Source organism: Rhinatrema bivittatum, chromosome 10 (assembly GCF_901001135.1).
Source record: "Rhinatrema bivittatum chromosome 10, aRhiBiv1.1, whole genome shotgun sequence".
Classification (NCBI taxonomy): domain Eukaryota; kingdom Metazoa; phylum Chordata; class Amphibia; order Gymnophiona; family Rhinatrematidae; genus Rhinatrema; species Rhinatrema bivittatum.
In genome coordinates, this window is record NC_042624.1 from 23,256,172 (window position 1) to 23,275,302 (window position 19,131).

At 42.7% G+C, this 19,131-nt stretch overlaps 1 protein-coding gene across 1 annotated transcript in view; it reads right to left on the reverse strand.

Moving 5' to 3' along the window:
• The window catches only part of HMCN1 (hemicentin 1), a 688,208-nt gene that overhangs the window by 207,717 nt on the left and 461,360 nt on the right, over positions 1–19,131 (reverse strand). The window contains 3 exon segments of the mRNA XM_029617466.1: positions 4,372–4,545; positions 10,846–11,037; positions 17,043–17,129. Of these exon segments, the coding sequence (XP_029473326.1) occupies positions 4,372–4,545; positions 10,846–11,037; positions 17,043–17,129 (453 nt within the window).

A 19,131-nucleotide genomic window follows, 5' to 3' on the forward strand; every position in this document is an offset into this window, starting at 1 on the left:
TGGCATTGGTCTAAAATGGTATGAATATCCAAAAAGAGACAACTGTTGTAATACAATGTTTTCTGTAAGCTTCGATAGATATGAAAGGGATGAGATAGGTTGATAGTTTGAGAGAATGGTAGGGGTTTTTTGAGTAGGGCAGACCGAGGCTCTTTTCAAGGATATAGGGAATATACCAGAGGAAAGTGAAGCATTTACAAATTTGGTTATGAATTTTGTAGATTCCTCCTTTATGAGTTTTAGTAAAGCAGTAGAGCAGGGATTCAGTGCACTGGTTGTATTATTCAACCTATTAATAGCCTGAATAACCTCAAATTCTGATATCTCATCAAAATTGTCCCATCAGAGCTGATGCTATCTATATATATGTCCTGGTCACTTGAGAAGCTTTTGCGTATCATAGTTATGTTGTCAGCGAAGTATGATGCAAATGTTACTGAAGAGCCATTCCTGGTTGCAGGCATAGGAGTAACTTGATTAGTAGAGGGGAGTGAAGAGTTGTTTTACTGAGTGAAACAGCTCCCTGAGATTATGAAAATATTCAGAGAGCTTAGTGTAAAAGTAGGATTTTTTTGCATTGATAATTGCAGATTGATATAATGGCAGTTGGTTGCGATAGTTCTCATAGATCTGTTGGGAGGGTTGGTGATGCTACTTTCTCTCTGCTCTGTGTACTAGCTTTTTCATCTCATGTAATGCATATGTGAACTAGGGAGTTGCTCAGGAGCATTTTTTGATCACCTTTTGCATTGGGGCTATTTCGTTTATACTTAGTCAATAGAAGAATCCCAAATGTAGAGCTCTTCAGAGGATAACTGTGATGAGATATCAAGCAGTTGAATAAATTTAGGCTTAAAGATGTCTGGGCCCAATAATCAAAGCGCATTAAATGCTATTTAGCTGGATAAGCAGGACTTATGCAGCCAAGTAGTGGCTGCTGAATGTGCACCTACTTTCAGCGGCTGCCACTTAGCCGTATGTGTCCCTGATATGGCTAAAAGTTACTCGTACAAAAAGTAAGCGTGTACTGGAGCAAGTTAGCCATATAACGTATATGGCTAACTACTGATATTCAGAGTTAGCTGCATAAGTTTACATCTAAGTTTAGATGCCACATAGATCAGGTCTAAACTTAGCCGGTAGACTTATCTCAGAAAGAATGCACATATACATGAATATTCCTTGGCTTTGCTGTGCCACTGAATAGACATCATAACTTAATCAGATTAGTCAGCTTTGAATGTCTACCCTGTCTGAGTCTAAGTGACCTCTCTTAGCAAAGAACAAACAACATTTACTAAAGATGGAGTTCCTGATGGGCACCGCAAGGTGAGATAAATCAAGGAATGGTCTGAGCACTAAGGAACTTTATCCACAGAAACATTTGCATTATAACCTGGAATGAAAGTAGGATTGAGAAATACGAGGTTGAGGATATGACCCACTCTATGTGTGGGTCCAGTAATAATCTGTTCCCATCCACAGGTGGATATAGCATTTAGAAAAATCTCAATAAACCTCTTAATGTGAGAAAAGAAAAAATAATTAACACATATAAAGATTTTTCACAGATTATGGAACATAAAGAAGGCAAATATTACTGTAATAGTAGCCCAGCAACCATCATAGTGCACTGGGTTCCAGAATACGCATCTGGTAACCTATAAGAGCTAAATGCTTCTTTGTGCAAAAGAGATAATTCATCAGTTGCTTAGGGCCATGTCTCTCGTTAAGCTAACCACTTAAATGACTTTTAAATTGAAAGTGTTACTTAGCTTAACTGTAAGTTATTGAGAGCTGTCAATGCAGCCTTCTCAAAACAAGATGCCGCCAAGTGCCGCCAAGTGCCGCGATGAACTTGAATAAAGAAAGGGTTCCTCGCAGGTCCGCGATTACAATCGCTATCAGATTAAAGTCCTGTGCCACGTTCCTTCTCAGGCAAGCTTTAAATTGCACACTGTCTGGACACCCGACACTGCAGGGTTTCGGAAATCTTCCTTCCTCAGGGGTACAGCAAGCTTGTGTGCTGCGGATTGCTGAGATATGCGGCTTGTTCCAGAATAAAGTCGGCACAAAGTTTAAAGGGACCTTCCTATCAACACAGGGGTTTAGACAAGCGCCTGTCCCATAATCTGTGAGAAATCTTTATATGTGTTTAGAAAAATCTCAGCAGTGGTTGAAATCTCCAAGCAGCTTAACATATAAACCGCCGCGTGCATTTTTTAAAAGGGCCTGGCCATGCGCACAATTGCCAGGCCCTGAAAAAGGCACAGGCCAGGGGGTGTGGTCTGGGTGGGGAGGGGCAGGGCTGGCCGGCAGTCTGTCGATCCACACAAGTTGCTTCTGCTCCAACAGAGCAGTAAGTAAAAAGTAACAAAAAGCGTTTTACTTAGGTAGGGGGTAGGGGTCGGGGTGGAGAGGGGAAAGGGTAGGATGGTTAGGCAGGGGAGTAGGGAAGTTCCCTCCCAGGTTGTTCCTTAATTGGAGTGGACTGGGATGGAACTGGGAGAGGCCAGATTGCGTCGCACCACCTAATTTGGTAAAATTACCTTCCCCCTGCGCACGCCAGCGCGCCCGCACATGTGCGCGTGGATTATGAAATCTGGTGCGTGCTCCTTTTAAAATCTACCCCATATTATTATTTCTTTTAAAGAAGCAGAGAATCCTTGCCCTGGGGGCTACGTTTTTTATTTAAATTTCCCTGCAGATGTTTAATTAAATTCCAAGGGAATAATTACGCATTGTGTGATCCATTGCAGCTAAAAGGGTTCCTGCAGAGCAGGGAACGTCATATTAGTGTAACCTGACTTGTAATTCCTTACTGTGGCCTGCATTTATCTGAAACGTTATTAGCTTTTCTTTTGCATTATCTTATGTATTCTCCCCTTGTTGTGGATTATAACATCTAAGTTCCATTCTGGATGGATTCTTAGATTGTTTATGATTCTATTCAAAGTTTTACTTTGCTATAATTTTATAAATTTATAAAGATTAATAAAAAAAGAAGATTAGTTCAGAGACGATTGTAATCCACACTGCAATTGTTAGTGGGAGGGCAACGCTGTATTAAAAAACACATCCAAAAGCACAGAACACCCTTGCAGCAGACAAAATGTGTAAGCTATCAAGGTTCTTAATGCATGGTCAAGGGAAAGGAATGCATTAGAAATTGTAATTAAGAATGAAACTGTTAAAATCACCTCCTGTAAGCCACGTCCAGGCTACAGTTTGATGGCCTCGCTAGCTGCTGTCCTGGCAGCTGTGTTTGCCTTGCCCCTCACAAGGGCAGAGTGGATGCACATTATTTACAACCCTAATATCAATATTGGCTTACGAATTAACATGTCGAAAGGGCCCTTCCAATTCAGAACCTCTGCCGTTGACACCAGATGTCAGAATTCAATATTTTGTAAAGGAGGTGGTGGCCTTGGAATTCAGAGATTCGAGAAATGGGTTGGGATATTTTTCACCTTAAATTTTAGATTCAGGAAAGAATAAACAATGTTATGTGGAGAGAGAGAGGAAGAAACCACACAATGCGAGGCACATGGCATTGTGAGGACCATTCATGGTAGCAATTAGGGGTGTGCATTCGTTTTGAACTTAAATGGAAAATGCAACTTTTTTTTTTTTTTGACTTAAAAAAAAGATGAGGCGTAAACGATCGGATTTCCAACTTATTCAACATAGCTATGTTGAATACGTTGGAAATCGCGATTGTTGATCTAAATACAAATTTAAACCCCTCACCCTCCTTAATCCCCCCCCCCCAAGACTTACCAAAGCTGGCCAAAAGTTCCGTGAGGGTCCGGGAGCGAACCCGAGGGGAATCACGTGACGCCGCGTCACTCTGACGTGACGCCGACGTCACGTGCTCCTTGCAAAGGAGTTCAGGAATGGCGTCCTGACCCCGCTGGACCACCAGGGAGTTTTGGTAAGTCTTTGGGGGGGGGGGGGGATTAAGGCGGGTGAGGGGTTTAAATTTTTATTTGCACATATGGACATAGACTCAACTTATGGAATTCTCCATAAGTCCATATTGACCGCAAATGGGACCCCCATTTGACTTATGGACTTATGAACTTAAACTTTTGGTCTGCACATCCCTAGTAGCAATTACTGAGAAACTGTCTTGGAGAATCGCGCCCCCCGTTTAGAAGGAAATTTAGTAGCGTATGCTTTTTAGTTCAATGGGTTTAGGATATGGAATATTTTTATCATATGCTATAATGTTTTAGTGGTTTGAAACTTGACTATCAAATTCCCAGTTAAACTTGGAATAGTTAAAACAAAACAGCAAAGTGCGCTCAGTGTGACTGAGGGACATGACACCAGATGATACGTGAGGTACATAAGTAAGCTGCGACGTACCTGGCAGAATGTGGACATTCCGGTTTGATTCAAAGGGCGCACCATCCTTTAGCCAGGTGATGGTTGCTGGAGGGTAGGAGTAGGCCTCACACACTAAGGAAGTGGGGCTGTTCAGGATCACGGTGACTTCTTCCGGGGCTCCATTGTTCTCTGTGCCAGCAATGGTAGGGGACACTGAGTAAAAAGCAAGAGTGGCTGTCAGTCTCACTTACTGCAGAGGTCAGGCTGCACCCTCCTTTATGAAACTAAATACATAAATAAAAAAAAGGAATTTCACTTCCAGGCTGGATCTGTTGCAGGATTTCACCAGATTATCCCCAAACCAGATACAGACAAGCGGAAACTGCCTTTGTAATAAAAGGGCCATAATGTTTTCTTGGCTGTAGTCTATCACCAAGATTTAGGATGCCTTGAAAATAGAATGCCTCGTGTTTCAAGTGTGGCAGAATTACATTCTCGTTTCCTTAAAAATAAGAAGAACATGCCATACTGGGTCAGTCCAAGGGTCCATCAAGCCCAGCATCCTGTTTCCAACAGAGGCCAATCCAGGCCATAAGAACCTGGCAAGTACCCAAAAACTAAGTCTATTCCATGTAACCATTGCTAATGGCAGTGGCTATTCTCTAAGTGAACTTAATAGCAGGTAATGGACTTCTCCTCCAAGAACTTATCCAATCCTTTTTTAAACACAGCTATACTAACTGCACTAACCACATCCTCTGGCAACAAATTCCAGAGTTTAATTGTGCGTTGAGTAAAAAAGAACTTTCTCCGATTAGTTTTAAATGTGCCCCATGCTAACTTCATGGAGTGCCCCCTAGTCTTTCTACTATCCGAAAGAGTAAATAACCGATTCACATCTACCCGTTCTAGACCTCTCATGATTTTAAACACCTCTATCATATCCCCCCTCAGCCGTCTCTTCTGCAAGCTGAAAAGTCCTAACCTCTTTAGTCTTTCCTCATAGGGGAGCTGTGCCATCCCCTTTATCATTTTGGTAGCCCTTCTCTGTACCTTCTCCATTGCAATTATATCTTTTTTGAGATGCGGCGACCAGAATTGTACACAGTATTCAAGGTGCGATCTCACCATGGAGCGATACAGAGGCATTATGACATTTTACATTTTATTCACCATTGCTCTATCTCCTGTAGATGTTTAATTTAGAGCCTATGCGCAGGAGATGCCAATGGGCAACTTAAGGCATTTTGCAGTCTGGTTTTCTGCAACATACTATTATAATATGATATTCAGATTACTGCACTACTCCATGTTGAAGAAATGGCCATATGATGCCATGAGAAATATGCAATCAACACATCTCTCTACTCTAATTATATTATGCACTTTATGTGCTTCACTCTGTGGTAGTTTTGTCACATTGTACTTTGCTGTTATAATATCTACGGGGCTGATGTACTGAAATGTGCTGATTTTCACACAAGCATCAAAAGCTCAAGAGGGTCATTTTCATTCCTCTGTGCAGAAGTCTGCTTTGAAAATTCCCAGGTTGTACTGGCAGAAGCATGGATATATGCACAGGAAGTTACCCCTACTCCAGAGCAGATTTTTTTTTTTTTGCCTGTACATTAATGCGAAAGCTTTCAAAAATCAAACGTATGTGAGTAAATGCTTTTCCCCTGCAGAACGCCTGCTGCTAGTGTGTGGAAAAAATGCACACAGAATCGTGTTGCGCATACGTTTTTTTGCTCAACCCCCTAAACTGATGTTCTGAAAGTCATTTACACACACATAAAGTGAGCTATATTCATGTAAATCCTTTTAAAAATTATCCCATACAATTGCCATTAATATATGTAATTGACTTATCGCATCATAATAGACATTTAAATGCATACTAATTAGCTTTCATGCATATCAATGGAAAATCTATACAAAACAGGTAGAATTGCAAATTTATGCAAATCAATTCATTAACTATGAACTCACAGTTAAGTAAGGCTTGTTAAAACATATGAATATTAACAGATCCATTAACGCAAGATGCTTAACTATACCTTGGATAGGTGTAGCTTGCATTAATATCAGTGCACACATGCTAACTTTAATGCTTGAATATTAATGCCAAAGAAATCTGCATGTCATTTAACATGCATTAAGGAGCCATGTTAACACACTTTAGTACAAGGGTCTCTATATTATTAGGGGCTCTAAGCACATGCTGCAGATGAGTCCCTTTGTCCCGAGTATGGACTTCAATATGTATTGCTCATTGCTTACCCCCCTGACCTTCACACTCCCCTCCAGGAATGCCTCCTTTCAACTCAGATAAAAGCACTTCCCATGGAAAAGTGTGAACATTCTTTCAACTGCACAGAGAGTGGCAAGTTTCAGTGAGACCTATTTAAAATGTAAAAGGTTGTCTAACCTTCAAAGCATTGTGAAGGGGACATCCGTCCTATCTTGATTTAGCCAATGACACTCTAAGTTTTTCTCAATTAGAACTACTTAAACTTCCTTCACCTGGAGAAACCTGTCTTGAATACATACAACATGAAATGTTCTTTTCTTACTTAGCACCCAATCTGTGGAATGTTTTCCCTTTGTCACCGCGTTTAGAGAAAGAGCTTGGAAAATTCAGAAAAGGTCTCAAAATCTGCTTGTTTTCCAGGATTTATGAGACATAGTTTCAAATGTTTGAGTTAGCTATTATTTAAACTTAAATAATATATTTTATTGTTTTAGCTTATTTTTAGATTTTAGTTATGTTTAATACTAGCAAGGTATATGTCGATCTCATGTGTAAGTCAAGGGTATTTTTTGGGCCATAAAATCAAGAATTATGTCACCTGTGGATAAGTCGAGGGTAAAACCTAAGGAGCTTATGAAATGGTGAAATCATACTAAGAAACAAACTAAGAAAATTGCTTTTATTTATTTTTTAAGAGCAGAATAAAGTGTCTCATTATTTAGCAACTTAAGAAACTGTCTCTGCTGTATGAATCCTTGCCTCCCTCTGCCCTGCCATTTGAATCCTTCTCTTTTATTCAAATCCTTCCAAGTCCGATCCTTCATCATTGGAATGTCTGAATAAATCATGGAATTGTTCTTTGGTGATGCCATCAGCGTAATGTTGTTTTTGCTGTCTACACCTGTTGAATCATCATCCAATGCTGATTCGTCTTTGACTTCATAGATGGTGTCATCTTCTGATCCATCCAGAGCATTGCTAATGCCGCATTTCAGAAAGGATATCTTCACCATTTCTGGTGGAATTGACTCCCAGGCATCCTTTACCCATTTTGCTACCAAATCAATATCTGGTTTCATTAGGTTCCTTCCTTCGTTAACTTTGCTTGACCAGAACACATCCATTGTTGCCACATATGCCACAACTGGTCCTTGAAAGGCTTCTGGAAACAGATATCTAACGGTTGGAGCATTGATGTCAGACCTCCTGGAATCACTGCTAATATATCACCTTTTTTTTTTTTTTTTGCATTGTCCTTCACATCCTCTGTTATATGTGCATGGAACATATCCCACACCAAACAGTGATGGTTGTCTTTTTAGCCCCCATGCCTGGTCACCTACCCTACACATCGCACAGCCACCAATTTGTTCCCTCCTCATCCATCCAGCCTTTAGGATGAACCCGAACAGTTACACCTGCTGGAATGTTTAGGCTCTTCAGCATCGTTTTCCTCTTGAATATTACCACCAGACACAGTTTTGTGCCATCGGCCAGGCAAGACAGGACCACCGTGAAATGGGTCTTTTCATGACCAGTTGTTTTTAGAAGTACGATCTTCTCATTAACACCAGCCATTTCATCCATATTACCAATGTTATTCATATTGAAATGATTCTTTATTCTCTGCCAAATAATGAATTTGGGGAACAAACTGATTTTGTCATCAAGCAGTTTCTGTGAAATGTTTGTGTGCTGACGAAGGCACAATCCATATCAGTTCATGAACTGTGAACACCAACCAGATGATGCTATGAAATCATTCAGTCATTCAGTAGCTAAACATTTTTCTTCTTTTGCCATTTGAAGGGCATGAATCCTAATGCCTGAACAAGTCACAATGTAGTCATTCTGTCTGCATTCATTACCCAGTCATTCAAATCATTTTCCATTCTTTCAAAAGGCACAGTTTTGAAATGTAAGGCTTTCTTTGATTTTGGCATTTCTAGCAGCTTTTCTTCAATTTTTCTCCAATCTGACGGGTTTTTCACTAATGTCAAATTCTCTTGCAGCTACACAATTATTGGCCTCCTTTGCACGTTCTATAACCTTTAGTTTCAGGGATACGGTATAAGATACTCTCTTTTTCTTCTCAGCACTCATTTTCCTGAGGGTAAGATGTCATTATTCTAATGGCTGTCCCTTTCTGATTCCTTCCCTTCCTCATATCTATCCCTGCTATCAGAATTGTTCCTTCCCTCCCACATGGTTGCCCTCTCTGTTTGAATCCTTCCCTCCCTCTGCCATGGCTGCCCGCCCTGTTTGAATCCTTCCCTCCCTCCGCCATGGCTGCCCGCCCTGTTTGAATCCTTCCCCCTCCCAATTCCTTAACTCACCTGCTGCTATCTGGACAAGACAGCACTTGCATTTGCTCAGAAATGTCCTTCCTCCTCCCCCATGGTGTCCCAGTGTAGCAGTAGGACAGCTTTTCTCCCCAAAACTCCTCCAGATCCCTTAACTCCAATGCTAGCTGCTGCTATGAGGATAACAGCACCCCACAGAGTTCCAGTGGCGTGCTTTGAACCATGTGGTTCTAAGTGTACCAATCAGACCCTAGCTTTGAAGGATGGAGGACGTGCCTGCGCAGCCTCAAGTCCCGTTGTTGTTCTGATAGCAGCGAGTGAGTTAAGGAATAAGGAGGGGGTGCAGAGGCGAAAGCACTTGGAAAACATATCCAGCGCAGCTCACTGCTTCAACGGCAAGGGAATGAAGAAAAGAGGATTTATATTCAGACAACAACCAACAAGGACTGAATTACACAGTCTGGGTAAACAAATAAGCATGGGAGTAGCTTGCTTTTTGTGGCAGTTACTACCCCTAACAAATTAAGCCTGATAAGTCACTTTGAATGCATATCCAGCACAGCTCACTGCTTCAACGGCAGGGGTGGGGAATGAAGAAACAGGATTTACATCCAGCCAACATCTAACAAGGCATTGATCGGAGCAGTATGAATATACAAACATCGGTGGTAACTTGCCCAATACGACAGATACTACCCTCAAACATTAAGCCTTATACTTCACTTTGAAACAACTCCAACACTGCTCTCTGCATCAATGGCGGGGGTGGAAGGAAATTAGTATCAAAAAGCTACCAATAAGGACCCTGGACTCAGCAGTCGGAGTAACAGATGTATGAGAAAATAAGTGTGAAAGCTTGTTGGGCAGACTGGATGGGCCTATTGGTCTTCCTCTGCCGACATTTCTATGTTTCTATGAGAAGCTGCCCGAATGTTTCAATGTAACATTATGAGCGAGGGGGGGGAGGGTGTGCCTTAGCAACTAGAAGTGCCGTCCTCATAGCAGCGGGTGAGTTAAGGGATTGGGAGGAAGAGCGTGCGAACAATTCAATCATACAACGTTAATTACTGCACCGTGGATAAGACAATGATTTTAAGCATCGATTATTGGGGTAAAATGTCTCAACTTATACACAAGTATATATAGTATTTATTAGTTTATTATCTCATTTAATATTTATTTTTTTATTATTGAGTTATGTATTATTTTACTGTCTTAAGAAGTTTTATAGCATATATATTGTATCATTTTCTTACTATTTTATTATACAATGCCTTGATTACCTGTAAAGAAAGGTGTTTCATTAAATGAAATAAACTAAACTTTACCCAGGTAAAATGCTTTGAAAAATACCCTCTTCATGGCTAATAAAACTGCCTTTCAGTTATTTCTAAGTGCTGAATGATTGAATTTTCCAGGTAAGGGCTTGATTTTTAAAGTAATTTGCATGCATAAAACTCTGCTTTACATGCGTGACACTTAGGAAATCAATTAAGGGGATTGCATTTGTAAAAGTGCAAGTGAAATCCCAGGTCCCATGCACTTTTACCCGCACTAGCAAGGGGGAGGGGAGGGGGTGGGAGTGGACTCCAGGTGGGGAAAGCATTTACTCATTTTTAATTTTCAAAAGTAAGCACATAAAAGTACCAGGACAACCCACACAAACCTGTGCACCTAAGTCCACTTTTAAAATTCAGGCTATAGTTTGTGGGTAGAAAGTCCCCTGCACCTTTAACCCTACTCAGGTTGCTATAAACTTACATTCTAAACTCTGTATAGTACAAAAATAGCAACCAAGAAATACAAAATGTCATTAATGTTTGATTAAAATTCATTATCAGGCCCTACGGTATAGGTTCAGCTGATTGCATCTAAGAAGCATCAGCAGGAGCAGAATCGCCCATTACAGCCTGGCCAGCTCCTTGGAACATTTCCCACAGACAGGCCAAAGAAGCTTACCTAGTATGTTAAGACTGAAGCTTTTGCTCTTATCGCCGGCGGTGTTGGATGCAATACATGTATACCTTCCTGTATCGGACACCTGTGCACTGCTAATTTGCAGGTAGCGCCCACTAGACACAATCTGGTGCTCTCTGTCCTCAGCGAGAGGCTGTCCATCTTTTAACCACGTAATCTGCGGTACAGGATTCCCTTAAAAGAGGAACATTGTTTCCAGTTACCTACTAAGGCTATTCAAATACTGTAATGATTTTAACAGGGGAACAAAAGCATTTCAAAATATTAGGGATGTGCATTCATTTTAAACGAAATAGGAAATATCATCTTTATTTCCTATTTCGTTGCATTTCGGGGGGCTGATGAAACGATAGGAAAACCCATGAAATTTCGTGTGGTTTTCTTATCATTTTTTTGGGGTGGAGAAAGGGCACATTAAAAAAAAACCCCAAACCAACCCCAACCTTCAAATTTAATTAAGTGCAACCCCCCACCCTTCCGATGGCCCACGCCATTTTTTAAGATGATGCCGGCTGTCCTTTGCGCCTACCATGTGACAGGGGCTGACCAATTGCACCAACAGCCCCGTCACATGGTAAGGGCAAAGGGCCACTGGCGCCATTTTGATTACTGGCAGCCGACGGCCCGAGAGGGGGAGATTACTCCCGGGACCCCCGCTGAACCACCAGGGATTTTTGGCAAGTTTTGGGGGGTTCAGGATTTTTGCTTCGGGGAATCCAAAAAAGAAAAATTGACCCGAACCATGGGAAAACGAAATTTCCCGCGGTGGGCCGATAACGAAGGCCAAATCACATCTCTACAAAATATAATATCTTGAATGCAGATGGCATAGTAAATATTAGCAGCACACTCCCTAGGGGTCAGAGTTCTTGTGCTGAGTGCAGACTCACACTGCAGCAGAATCTATTTGTGCTTCCCTGCTAAAACCAAGCCCCCCTCCCATTTACTGCACAGTTTGCCCATGTCTGTGGCTTTCTGATACTGAAGTAGGTGATGCCATTGAAGTGAGTAGGGCTGAAGGGTGTGCTAAGGAGCCCATCTTCCTATAAAGGTCATACCTCATTCGATAATATTAGAACCACAATCAATATTATAACCTGCAGTACCTCAAAGGTACATTTTCAACAAGGGCCAGGGAATTCTGCATCAGCATTTCAGACAGTTGCATAAATATGCACATTAATTTAAATATCATCTTACATAGAGTAATTTTCCAACTTTATTAGTGTCTGTATAATTTATTTTGTTCTTTTTTGGGTTTTATGGGGAAAGGAAAATTGGTTCTTACCTGCTAATTTTCATTCCTGTAGTACCACAGATCAGTCCAGACTCCTGGGTTTCACCTCCCTGCCAGCAGATGGAGACAGAGAAAGTTTCACCTATACTGTACATAACCCACTGTGCCACCTTCAGTCCCTCATTACTGACCTGTACCCAAGCCAAGATGACAGCAACAGCCATAAATGTCTAAGCAAACTTCTAAGCAAACTAATTCCTCTCCAAGGAGCTGGAAGAAGGTGAATTTGCCCAAAAAGACAATGGAAAACCAGTTTCCCAAATTTAACAGAAGCAATTAGCATTGAAAACATCCAACAACTCTGCACTATATTTAAAGTAATAGTATGAGCAGTGGACTTTCTCCCCCAGTAAATGGGCAGGTCTCTGGACTGATCTATGGCACTACAAGAAAGAAAATTAGCAGGTAAGAACCAATTTTCCTTTCCCCTCTATGTACCCAGATCACTCCAGACTCCCCTTAACTCGGGTGCTATATGGATAGAGCTGCTTGTAGAGCAATCTCACTAAAGCACATGGAAGCTGGATCCCCCACATCCAATCAATAAAGCCTAGCAAAAGTGTGCAATGACTTCCCAAGGGCCACCCAGCAAATTTCATGAGGAGACACCTGTTGTGACTCAGCCCAGGAAGTCTTCTGAGAACGCGTCAAGTGCACCCCTAAACCCACCAGCAATTGACGCTCTTTAGAAAAGTAAGTCAACTCAATCACTTCCTTCAGCCACCATACAACTGTAGCTTTAGATAACATATTCCCCTTCTTTGGATCACTTCATAATACAAAGAGGTGATACGATCTATGGAAATCATAAGTGACCTTTAGAGGCATGCATTTTTGAGGTATCTAATCTAAGAGCCTAAGCTCCCCCACATGAGGCATTGAGGAATCCAAATCCATAAAAGCTGGAAGCTCTACTGTCTAACTAAGATGGAACACTGATACTACCTTAGGCAGAAAAGAAGGCACCATGCATAAAGATACCCCCAAATCAGACATCTGTAGAAGGGATCTCAACAAGGCAGTGCCTGAAGCTCCGAAATTCTCCTGGCTGAACAAATAGCCACCAAGAAAACCACTTTAAGAGTCAAGTCCTTAACTGTACCTCTTTAGTGGTTCAAACTGAGTCTCATACAATTCTCTAAGGACTAGATTCAGATTCCAAGATGGACAAATGTTCCACACCTGAGGACACAAGTTCTTAGCTCCCCAAAGGAACCGTATAACATCCAGATTTGTGGACAGAGGATACCCTGCTAAACACGCTTTGCACATAAGCAAATTAGAACCAGCAGAAAACCTCTATCAGAGTCAGAGGCTCCTCCTTAGTGCAAGTGCCTCTCTGCAGGACAGGGAACGGCCGGCGATAGTTGAGAAGATTCCCCTGCTTCTCCCGCTGATGCTGCTAGGGAATCGAAAATGGCCACAGTTTCTGCACTGACAGGAAAAGCCTCAACGCTAGACTCTGTCACCCGCGAGGTTTGTTCTACCAGTATGATCCTGCTTGACGCAGACACCTGAACGCCATGCTGCTTTTGCCGCATGCACATGTTGCTCCTCCCCATACCCACGGCACCACCAGTACCTCAACGGCAAGCAGGGGAACAATCCCTCAGTGCCACAAGGCCAACACCTGGTCTCCTCTGCAGGCAGAGAAGCTGCTGAGAAACCCCATCGCTGAGCTCCCTGAGCTGCTAAGGTAGATTCCCCCCCCCCCCCCCCCCCTGGTTCCCCGCTGCTGCACAGATTGCTGTAACTGATTCCTTGTTCTCTCTCTCTTTTTTTTTTCTCTACGAGAACAAATAAAGATACATAGAAACAGCACAGTTGCTTACCTGTAACAGGAATTGGTGGGGACCGCCTTGAAGCCCCAGCATCGATGGAGAGTATAACCTCCTCGACTCGGCAACACTTCAGGGACATCGCGGTAAGAATCGGCACCAACCCGAGCTTGGCTCCATGCACCGACGGAGACTGATGTCGATGTTTCCTTGATTTCTTATGGTGCTCGGCCCAGTCTTTCCCAGGAGCCAAGGTGGATGGCAAAGATTTGCCCGAACCCCAGGCCCCCCCCTCCTCCGGTGTTACCGGTGTAGGGTCAGATGGCGAGGGATTGGTGATCATCGGTTCCCCACGATCCTTCAGTGTCGAGAACACCGATGCCAACATAGAAGGCTCAGACCTCTTGGCCATGAAATCTTCTCCATTTTGTTGAGGCAGGCACGCCGGCCCTTGGGAGTCATCTGATCACACAGACTGCACCCTCGAACATTATGGGTTGCCCCCAGGCAGAGGATGAACACATCGTGTGGATCCATAATGGACATAGTCCGAAGGCACTGGGGGCACCGTTGAAAACCAGACAGTGCCATATGGAAAAACAAGGCCGGCAAATGGTCGATGGCCAGCAGGCCATGAAGAATACTACTATTGGGAACCGATTGCACTAAAGGAAATTACTGTGCTGCTAGACCGACTGAAGGCAAGGGGAACCATCAAGGGACTTGGCGTGGGGAAAAAGCTACATTTTTGCCAAAACTGGAAGATTTCCAAGAAAAGAGCATGAGTTCCAAGACCGTGAAATGATAGCTCCACAGGAAAAAAGAGACTGAAGAGGGACCCCATGTGGACACATGGTTTAGGGCATGCTGGGCATGCTCAGTGTGCCAAAGTTCTAGAAACTTTGACAGAAGTTTTCTGTGCTGGGTTCCATCTGATGATATCATCCATGTGTGATGACTACCATCCTGCTTGTACTAGGAAAACAATACTTTCCTTTGGTGCAGAGGTACAAGTTCCAGGAGTGCAGGCCACATGGCAGATCAGAAAAGAGCTAGAATACTGGTTATATCAGTCTCCTTTCACCAAACTTTAGTGACCCAGCCCAGGACAAACCGTATAAAAGGTATACTTCCCTGCTCCACTGGACTTACAATACAGAACTGCCAGCAGATTCCACCGCTGTCTTATGAGAATGAGGGATCTATCTAGACAACCAGATGTCCACCCCACAGACTTCTGGACCAAGCTATCAGAAGGGTCACCAACCTCCTGCTCATCTGCTTTAAACCAAGGGGGGTGACCCCAGCAGGACTTCATAACCCCCTGGGAGGATCCAAAAATGTTGTCATTTAATCTTTTTTTTTCTCTTTCCCTCCAGACTGCAAGTTTTACCTCATCTACCATCTGCTGGAGACAGAGAAATACTGAAGGACTGCAGGTGGCACACTGGGTTATGTAGAGTGTCATTAAAACGTTCTCTGTCTCCATCTGCTGGCAGGGATGCAAACCCAGGACTCTGGACTGATCTAGGTACATACAGGGAAAGGGGAAAAGATTCTCAGGAATTGGTGCAAGGAGGGGATTTTGGAGATGGGAAAGAAAGAAGAGACACTGAATGGGAAGGGAAGGAGAAGGGGAGAGGACAGAGATGGGGAGTGAGTGAGGGGGAATGAAGGGAGAGGAAGTTCTGGGATCTAGGATGTGAGATAATTCATTACCAAGGGAAGGAGGACCTGGATTAGGGAGAAGGAAGATGTCCATCTCCCTGCTCCCCCTCACATTCCCATTCACTCTTTTTTCTACCACGTCAGACCCTTTTCTAAATCTTCCTCCCCCATCTCTTCTCCCACTCCCCCCACTCACTCCAGCACCGATTGCACTTCCCCAAGCCCCTCTCGCACCCGCCTCTCCAGTCAATTCCTCCACGTTCGTCCTTACATCTCCCTCAGTCAATCCCCTCAGACACTCACTTCCTTTCCTAGCAGATTCCCTTTCACACTCTTTGCGAATCAATCACCCACACATCTCCCCCAATAGATCCCTCTCCCCTCCAGTTGAACCCTCTCACCCTTACAATTTCTCCAAATGACCCCATTACCTTCCTTCAGCCCCAGCTAATTCTTCCAGTGAATCGTTTTACATTCCCATAAGTTGGTTCTTTTTCTAATCTACCCTCCAGTCAATTCTCTCTCTCACTTCCTCGAACCAAATTCCTTCTCATCTCCCTCCTATTAATCCCTTTTTCACCCCTCTCTTCCTGCCAAACCATTTGGCAGACAGATGGTGGGGGGGGGGGGGGGGAAGAGTGGTGGTGCCTTGGGCTTAATGGGCTGTATCTTCCTCTGCTACCAGTGAAATTCAGAATCATGGTTTGATTAAGAAAGAAACCATAGTGTTGAGCAGTTCAAACTACAACCGTCTGACTTCCATTAGCAGAAGAGGTGGACATGGCCTGAGGCATCGCTGCTCTCCTCTTCCTCCTGTCAGATGGATAGGTAGGTGAAAGGAATTGGTCAAGAGCAGAGGAAAAGTGGTGCCTATGATTCTCGGGGGATGGGGCAACTCAGCAACGAAGGCCAGATTTTATGGCCCTTGCAGGAAACCAGAAGTTCTGCTTATGATTTATCAAAATAAGTAGTTCCCAGTGTCCATCATCATCTCAGGCTAACCAGAATGAATAGGCCAAATATATATTTAGAAACATTTGACACAGAAACAGGATAACCTGGATAGCTGATTACCCTAAAAACCAGACCTACTTGTGCACCATGAATTCCAGAGGTGGGAGCTAATGGTCAAAAGATGATGGAAAATGTCAGGTATGCCCAGCCCCTTCCCCTCTGCCATTGCTAACGGTACAGATATACCTCCATGTAACAAAGGCCTCAGGACCCGCCTGCACCGTTTTGAAATGGAGACATAGTGGGGAAAGGACTGAGTGGGAGAATCCATGGTGGCAACACTCTGCGGGGCTTTGGTGGTGGCTGCCATTTTGAAAACAAAACTAAACTAAAAGTAAACAAAATTGTGTTTATTTCTTTCCAAAACAAAATGCAACAATAGCACATCCCAACTGTTAATTACGGACATGGTAGAGCCTTACCCGTCACTTCACAAGATAATGTAACACTGGATCTCTCTTTCACTTTCACATCTTCCAGTCTGTTCTCACCCAAAATGCTTGGAGGCACTATGGTCAAAAAAAAAAAGCACCTTGCAAATTAGATAATCAAAAAGAGAAGAGTTCCTCTACAAGTGTTTCAGATTTCATAGTTTTGCTGAAAACATTGGTTAAAATTCTGTTATGAATATGCAGCAGATTACATTCTGGAAGCAGTTTTCAATAGTCCACAGAGTCCCAAAGTGCATAGGAGCATTTAACGTGTGTATTGTAGAACAAACGTTCATAGAGAAATTGCCCGTGCATGTTTCCCTTTCAGTACTAGCAAGTGCAAAGATGCGAGATAAAAGCATCTGAGTACTTTGTGACTACCTTTTTGTACAGGTGGAGAGAGGAAAAGGGCAAAAATAGAACACACGTATTTGAAAACTGAATGCACCCCGGTGGTTTTCCTTCCCCCACTCGAACTGCTCGTTTTAATGCCGCTAAAAGTGCGTGATCTATAGGACTCAAGCTTAGAGAAGGGCAGTTCCCGGTCAGGCCATTTAACCAGGTAAATGTCTTTGAGAAATCGTCCCCTTAATGTTTCTGCTTATGAGAGTATTTTAGGAAACAGCCCAAATTAAAACCAACTCTTACACTGCTCACTGGAAAGAACGGAAGAGAAACACACATTTTTCCTTTCAAAGAAAAAAGCAATTTATTTATATTGTTGTTTTGAAAATTAATCTTCTCTCTTTAAAAAAAAAAAGACTCAAAAATCCAAAAGATTTTATTTACATGCACTTGAAACTAATGAGTTAGCTTGGACAGGAAAAAGGGAACAAAATGGAGGCGTAAAATTCATGTGACTCGGGCAAAGGGCTGATCAGCGTCATTTTGAAAAATGTTCTACTTTTGTGAACATTTGTTCTACAATACACACGTTAAATGCTCCTACAAACTTTGGGACTGTGGACTATTAAAAGTTGCTTCCAGAATGTAATCTGCTGCATATTCATAGCAGAATTTTAACCAATGTTTTCAAATTTTATTGAATTTTTTTTTTAATGCTATTTTTATTTATTTATTTATTTAAGTTTTTTATATACCAACATTCAAGACAAAAGTCCCATCATGCTGGTTCACATGAAACAGGAGTGCAAAATAAACTTAAACTTGAACAATAGTGCGGAAAAGCAGTTACATGTAACAAGGAAAAATAGAACTTGGAGTGAGAAGGAAAAAGGAAAGGAAAACCAGCTAATTACATATAATTACATTGTAAGAGGTAGCTAATAGTGATATTGATGGTGATGTGTGTTGATTGTTAGGAGTTAAATAATATTGGAGTTAGGAAAAGCCTGCATGAACAGCCAGGTCTTGAGTCTTTTCTTGAAGGTTGAGAGGCTGGGTTCCATTCTAAGATCTGGGGGGATGGAGTTCCATAAGGTAGGACCGGCTATGGAGAAGGCCCGATTTCTTAGCGTAATGTGTCTGGTAGTTTTGGCTGGGGGTACTTGAAGTGATCCTTTGTAAGCATCTCTTGTCGGTCTTGTTGAAGTGTGTAATCGGAGGGGGAAATGAAGGTCAATTGGGGCTAGTTGATGGATGTTTTTGTATATGGTGAGGATGGCCTTGTAGATTATTCTGAAGTGGATGGGTAGCCAGTGGAGGCCCAATAGGATAGGGGCTGCAGCCTGTGGAGGCCCAATAGGATAGGGGCTGCAGCTATGGCTGCCTTCATGAGTGGCAGGGGTGGGGAGGATCTATGGAGAGCCCCCTGGATTTTTTCAAGACTTTGGTGGAGGCTTACTTGGGGGCCAAATGTCTAGATGCTCCCAGGGGAAGTTGCTTACAACTCTTGAATTGCATCTAATTTCCATTCAACTATCACAGCTTGCGATTTTTGAGACAAGCCACGCTATTTGGTTTGCATTGCTTAGGGTAGTATGTGTGATGCTGGCAAGGGAATCAGGAGGTATTTGAAATACCTTGAGTTATCTCTTCATTAGGCCGTTTACCACGTGGTAAATGGCCTAAGGTGGCTTAGTGAATAAGCTCCCAAGCTTGTACATGAGGCAATGAAGGA